At 57.6% G+C, this 7130-nt stretch overlaps 1 protein-coding gene across 1 annotated transcript in view; it reads right to left on the bottom strand.

The window, feature by feature from the left end:
- Positions 1-6: 6 nt before the first annotated feature.
- Positions 7-7130, bottom strand: part of SLC29A3 (solute carrier family 29 member 3) — a gene marked incomplete at its 3' end in the record, with an annotated part of 7926 nt that continues 802 nt past the window's right edge. The window contains exons 2-5 of the mRNA XM_009634813.2: positions 4097-4179; positions 2507-2735; positions 1385-1545; positions 7-649 (exon numbers count right to left, since the gene is read on the bottom strand). Of these exons, the coding sequence (XP_009633108.2) occupies positions 7-649; positions 1385-1545; positions 2507-2735; positions 4097-4179 (1116 nt within the window). The remainder of the gene's footprint in view (positions 650-1384; positions 1546-2506; positions 2736-4096; positions 4180-7130) is intronic.

Here is a 7130-nt window from a genome sequence, read left to right as displayed (position 1 = left end):
AGCAGAGCAGGCAGACCCCACAGCCAGCCCCAGCATGAGGTAAAACGTCATCACCACCCCTGCCGCCTCGGCCAGCTCTTTCGGCACGATCTTGGGGCCATAGACCATGACCAGCGTCCCCAGGTAGCCGTTGCTCAGCCCCAGCAGCGCCGTGAAGACCACTGGGTAGACGTCTTGGTTGAAGACCACCGTCCGGATGTGAGCCCGGGGTTGGTAGTTGCTGAGGATGAAGAGAGGGAGGAAGACGGTCCTGAGGAGGACAAGGGCGGGCAACAGCTTGCTCTTGGGGCCGGGCACCTGGATCCAGACGGTGATCTGCCTCCCACACCAGTCAGCGAAGTTGTACAGGAGGAAACTGGTGAGCGGCGCAAAGTACTTGGTGCTCCATGGGGTTCCCGAGGACTTGCTGACCGACTCGATGTTGGAGGAGAGGGAAGGGAAGATGATGATGGAGATGAAGAAGACGTAGAAGAGGGAGAAGCCAAGGAGGGCGGTCTTCTGCAGGATGGGGCGGAGCGGGGGGACGCCAGTGCTTTTTGCGAGGAAGGAGGTGTTGGTGGTGCCTCCTGGCTCTGCCTCATCTTCTGCGGAGCTGTCAGGCAGCACGGCGGCCAGAGATGGGCTCTCCTTCTGTCTGGCCATGTAATACCTGGAAAAAGAGGAGGAGGGAGATGATTAGCCAAGTATGTGAAGGGGGAAGGGTGACCCAAACTGAGATTTGGAGAGAGCAGGAGAGAAGTCGGTGATGCAGGAGAGAAGTCGGGTCTGCTGGACCCAGCAAAGGTGGTTGCAGCAACCCCACTGCACCTCCAGCACCGGCCTCATGCGGAGGTGACCCTCAGGGACCCACCACCCCCCTTCCTCACCATGGGGACCCCTTTACACGCTCAGTGGTCCACAGCGGGAACCTACTGCATGCAGGCATTTGGGGGGGGCCAGGTGGTTTCGGGGGTTGCAAGCACCAACAAGACCAATGGGTCACGCACGTCCGTGCATGATGTTGCAGATAGGGATGCCCTACGGGGACCCACCTGGCTGGTTGCTTCCAGATCACAGCTCTCTGTGAGATCACAGCTTCACGTGTTTTGGAAGCCCCTGTGTCAGCACCCCTCTCTCCGCCCAGGGGAGGCTTGCCAGAAACTCAGCACACAGCAGGGTGGCCGCCCAGTTTCGGTCTGTGGTTTTGGTCAAATGGGGAAGCGTGGCTGTTGGCGGCACAGAGCTGGAGCCAGAGAACGTGGGGTGGGATGTGGGGGGTGATGGGGCACGAACCTGCCCAGCAAGCATCTCCTGAGTGCCCCCAGCAAGCCTGCTCAGCATGGACAGTAGCAAACCCTCCCATCCCCGTGCTCGCGGGATGCCCGGGGCAGGCTGGGGCACACACCTGGAGTACTCCAGCCGGGGCAGGAGGAGGTACACCATGATGCAGATGACGATGAAGAGGTCGGCGGTGAGGAAGTAGGCCGGGGCGTTGTCCGTAACGTCGGCCGCTGCCGCCAGGTCTATCACAGAGGCGACGGCGCTGATTGTGCCGCCAGCAGCATTCTCTTATTAACACCTCCTGGGGAAGCAGCTGACCCCCCCAGGTCCCCAAACCCGGCTCGGGGCGCAGCCGCACACACCACTGCACCCCCATGTCCACACCTGGCTGCATCGCACCCCAGGGTGCACCCTGCACCCATTCCCGCACAGCCACAGCATGGCACAAGGGTCAGGATACGACCCGACCCACTGGGCTTGCACGTGCCGAGCCCTGCAGAGAAGTTCCAAACCCTGCCTAAAGCCTAACTAAACTCAGCTTTCCTCTGGCACACGTACAGCCGCCTCTCTTCCGCACTCCCCGCCGTGGGAATTCAAGCCACCAGCAACGCGTACCCCCTCCCGGGGCCGCGGTGAATTCCCCCCACCGGCCTAAACTCATTAAAACACTCCTGTCTCAGCCCCAGGAAAAATTTCTCCCTCTTGATTTTTTCTTTTCCCGCCCTTCCCCTCTTGGTTTGCCAGCCGTTGCACAGCACATTTATAAGGTAATCAAACCTCCAGGGAGCTCCTCACTCACGGCTCCCAACGCGCCCCTCATGGGAACGCATGGACACGCTGAACCCAAGGGAGGAGACAACGCAACGCTGAAGATTCCTCCAGCTGCGAACGGGAGGAGACGTTGCCTCCTTCCCCCTGCTCCCTGCACGAATAACCAAATTGAGCCGTCGCGCTGGCTGGGGCTGCTCTGCCAGGCTGACCCCCCGGTGAAGGACCACGGCTCTCCTCATCTGTGCCGAGCCCTCAGCACTTCGGTTCATGGGTATTTACAGAAACAAGAGCGCCGGCTCATGTGACCGAGCATGCTTCTCCTCCCCCCCAGCAACTTCCTTTTATCTTTAAGGCAAAGCAAAGTTTCTAAAATAACCCTCATGTGATGAAACGCCAGATGCAGGAGGGAAAGCAAACCAACCCCCCCAACCGCAGTGAACCCACGAGCACCATCCCACCGGGCTGGGGGACACGCACCCGAGATCAGCGCCTGCAAGTTCTTCATGGGGAAGCAGCTGCTGAGGCCGAAGATGCTGCTGGTGAAGACGGTTGAGGCGCTGCTGACGACGACCACGCAGCCGATGGTGAGGGCGAAGAAGTGGGTGGTCCAGGTGGAGGTGTCGACCTTCACCAGCATCGTGATCACCAGGAAGACAACCAGGGTGATGAAGAGGGAGGACAGGATCCGGACGCTGGCGGGCACCCTGGGGATAAGGGGCAGGAGAGACTCACAGAAACTGTGAGCCCTCAGCACAAGGAGGACATGGACCTGTTGGAGCGGGGCCAGAGGAGGGCTACTAAAATGCTCCGAGGGCTGGAGCCCCTCTGCTATGAGGCCAGGCTGGGAGAGTTGGGGGTGTCAGCCTGGAAATTAACTCTGTAATTAACTTGAAGTGACTTCAGCAATCAACACTGAGATCTAATGTGAACATGTTGTTAAATCAAGTGCCATTAATGGCACGGGTTGCCCAGAGAGGGGGTGGAGGCCCCATCCCTGGGACCATTCCAGGCCAGGTTGGCCGGGGCTGTGAGCAACCTGATGTGGTTCAAGGTGTCCCTGCTCCTGCAGGGGGGTTGGGCTGGGTGACCTCTAGGGGTCCCTTCCCACCCAAAACATTCTGTGATCCTATGAAACTGTCACGTGAAGGCGCGACGCAGAGGACACCAACTCCTCTGCTGGGAGAAGGACCAAGGAAAATAAAGACAGGTGGGGGGAGATGAGGAATAAAGAGTGATGATTTTTCTCAGAAGCCTTTAGATGTTGACTCTGCGATTTCCACTTGTTGCCCTAAGTCTACCGGCCCGACCGAGCTGTAAAACACCCATTTCTCCCTGAAAGCAGGAGCTACCCCCATCGCCGGAGCGACGCACAGCAGCAGCGATAAAGCCAGCCTGGGAGACGTGGCAGGCTGGGTGGAAGCAGTCCCAGCGGGTCACGACTCGGTAGTTAGCTGTTTGGGCACGGAGGGTGCTCATTGCCCTGCCAGGAGGCTGGCCAGGCTGGCCCCGGGGCAGGACGAAGGGGGCAAGGGAGAGAGGCGGGGAGCCGGATCGGCAGCCGGGATCTAGAGATTAAGCACACAAACGCATTCCTCTTCGCCTGCAAACGTGCAGGGGTTTGATCCGGAGTCAGGAACGGGACAAAGGAGGGGAGGCGGCTATTTTAGATTTAAGTCAAGCTTGCAATGAGGCACGGATGATCCATTCCTCAGCCCAGTTCAGTGGCTGGTAGGACTGGAGCAAGGAGTGACTCCAGCCCGGGTGAGCCCAGCTCTCAGCAGCTGGCCCCCTGGTGACAAGGATGGTCTTTTTAAGAGGAAAGACTGTTTGCCAAGCAACTAAACAAGGAATTTAATAGGAGTTTCTCTACAGCGGCGCAGCTCAAGGCAGCTCCCGGCACGGGCGCTGCAGGCGGGGAGCGGGGTGCTTCGGGGATTTTGGCTGCACGGGGAGGCTGCGCTCACGACGCCCCGTGTGCCCTGTGGCTGAAGCTGGAGAAAGGGAGAAGCAGGCAAAGCCGGGGAGAGCAATGGCCAAGGGACCCGGGGCACGGGGCAGCACTTACTTGTTGATGATCAAGAAGTTTCCAACCAGGCACAGCACCGAGGGCACAGTCGAAGCGATGGAGATGTAACTCTCAAAAAAGTCCTGCCAGGAAAACAAAAAAACTGTAAACAAAGGAAAAAAAAAAAGGATGGGGGAGAGGGGAGAGCCGAACAAGACGTGAATTTCAGGTGCTAAATACGGCACGATACAGCACGCTCGAGGAGCGATGACGCCGGCGTCCACCTCGTGGTATCATAGCGCGTCTTGTGAAGCTGCTCAGGGGGACAGGCAAAGGCAACGGGCGATGGAAGCCACCCCGGGGCTGTCTCCTCCTGCAAGAGCCCTGGGGTATTTCAGGCAATTAGGGATGTAACACATTGGGAAGCACAAATGGGAGAAGGGGATACCTGCTGTACCGCTGCGCTGGCCCTGCGGGGCAGCAGCCGGAATAAGGTCTGAATTTTTCCGGCTGGCTCCGGCGTCCTGGACAAACCCCCTGAACGTTTTACCCTACCTGAGCTCCATGAGGGCTGGTTTTTGTCAACTGGGAGCCAAAAGCTTTAATGTCATCAGCTAACTGCCTCAAAAGCCCAACCTGCGCACCCCTCTTCCCGCCGAGCGACGGGGACACCGCGCCTGAGAACGCGCGCCAGCAAAAGCAGCGCGGGGTGGACGGGGAACGACACACAGGGACATTATTTTCCCTCCTGGTCCCCTTCTCTATGTGCACAAAACTCATTGAGAAACTCAACTGAGACACACCGCACATTTACTGCGGGGAACACACGTTATCAGCTGAGCGAGGCGGCGGCAGCATCGCTCAGGACGCGCCAGCCCGCCGCGCAGGGGGTCAGCCTGGGCACGCCGAAAGCAATCACGGCAGCAGCACGCACATGAGAGAGGCTTCCCCACCAGGACTGCAGCCAAACGCTTCCATTTTCAATCCATGATTATGTATGACGCTGCTAAAACGCGTCAGGCTCCATCTCCTCCCCCTGGAGGTGCTTAATCCCCTGGGGTTTTTTCAGTGGGAATCTCAGCCAGCAGGTGGGAGGATGCTCGCGAAGGGGATGACCAACCTGTCAACCCCCATCGCGATGGACTTTCATTTTCTGCAGTTTCCCAGCTACAGAGACGGGGCCGCGTCGCATCCCAGTGCGGGGAGGCACTTGGCACGTTTCCCTCCACATGTGCCTTGTTTTTCTTTTTTTCTTTTTATTTTTTATTTTGCAGCTTTGCAGCGTAGTCTTTTAATCACTTTACAAGCGCATTCGTTTATTCTTCCCCATTAGGAGCTTTACAGAAAATCTAATAATCCCTCCTAGAGGGTCCGTACAGCCGGAGCTGTAAATGCCAGCACTTAGCATCAGCCGGGCAAGGTGGGGGGCACAAAGCTCTGCGGCCATATGAGGAATGATAGGAGAAAAGACAAAGCAAAATGCAAAGCTGGCTGCTTAAAACTAAGATTTATTTACTAACCTACTTAAAAAAAAAAAAAACCCAAACCAGCCTGGGGATATTTAATACACTTCCAAGTTAATTTTCTTCTTCTTTCAGGGAGGAAAAAAAAAGACTTTCTAATGCTTTCCACACCGAGCAGAAGCATACCTGAAGTAACCCAGCAGAGATGCTGCACTTCGAGCACCCCGGGGAAGCCTTCACCCACTCCCAGCCAACGCGCCCATGCCAGCGGTGGGAAGAGAACCGGGGAAGTCTTTAAGAAGCTGAGGAGCCTGCACTGGGAACTTTTACCCTGCCTTACCCACGGCCAAATCCTGCTGGAAAAGAAAAGCCAAGTGGATGGGGTTTTGATGGCTCTTGCTCCTGTGAAAAAGGCACGGCCACACGGCACATTTTTAACGGAGCAGCAGAATGGGGGCCGGCAGATTTAATCCCTGCCTGGATCAAGGGAAAAATATCAGGCTCCATATCACCTCACCTCTTTGCTCCTGCTTGCTGGGTGTTATTCCAGCTCAGAGGGCAGCCACTCTCCCTGCGTGGGTATGCCCACCCATCACGGACACGCCTTCAGGGCAAAGTTTTGGCTATGCAATATATAACTAGCTCCTCTCCTTTCTGCTCAGCACCCCCCCGACCGGCCGGCTCATCTCCTCGGGGGCATGGCTGGGCTCCCCATCACTGACATGGTTTTGGAGGGGCTGAAAGACCGTCACCCCTTTCCTGGCTAATGATAAATCCGAATAACCCGGGAAGCAAACCCGACACCTTCCTCCTGCCTCTCGTGGGGGACGGTGCCAACCCGCAGCCACGGAGCCACACGATGGAGGTGTTTGAGCCTGCGTTAACCGCAGCAGCTTCAAACACGCTGCCACGACGCACGGCACGCGCTCGGTACCTCAAAAAAAAAAAAAAAAACCAAACCCCAAAACCCAAATAAGAGCAAAGCATCATCGTGGCAAATTGGTCACCAGCGTCAGCCGGCGCTGCCCGGAGTTGCCGGGCATCCTTCCAAGGCAGCAATGGCTGACCCAACCTGGAATACAGCTCTGCGAGAGTTTTTAGGAAGGAGGCACCTAGCGATACTTGAAAACAGCGTTTGCAAGAGCTGCCCTGGGCAAGCGCGACGCAGAAGCAATGAGGAGCGGGTGGGACGCAGGCAATGCGGGAGGGCATCGTGCGGAGCACCCTTCGCCCCCGCTCCAAGCAGCCTTCCTAGCAGAGGGGCAGCCCATTCGCGACCGTCGGGCACCACGGGTGCTCGGTCCCCATCAGTTTAACCCACCCAGTATCCCTACTTACGCACCCCATATCCCCACTTACACCCCCCGTATCCCCGCTTACCCACCCCGCATCCCCGCTTACCCACCCAGCACCCTCACTTACCCACCCCGCACCCCCACTTACCCACCCCACATCCCCACTTACACCAGCACACTGGTACTTCATCACCCCAGTAGAAGCACCACCAGGGACACCCTGCCTCCTCCCCACCAAAACCGCAGCGGGCTAAACAACTGTTAAAAGTAACGCGGGCATCGCGCCTGGCTCTGTGTTTATAGACCAGCAGAATGCGCCCGAACCACTCGAACAAG

The sequence above is a fragment of the Egretta garzetta genome, unplaced genomic scaffold (assembly GCF_000687185.1).
Source record: "Egretta garzetta isolate BGI_Z169 unplaced genomic scaffold, ASM68718v1 scaffold93, whole genome shotgun sequence".
Lineage (NCBI taxonomy): Eukaryota > Metazoa > Chordata > Aves > Pelecaniformes > Ardeidae > Egretta > Egretta garzetta.
The sequence above is the reverse complement of the archived record's forward strand: the minus strand, read 5'-3'. Positions and strand labels throughout refer to the sequence as shown.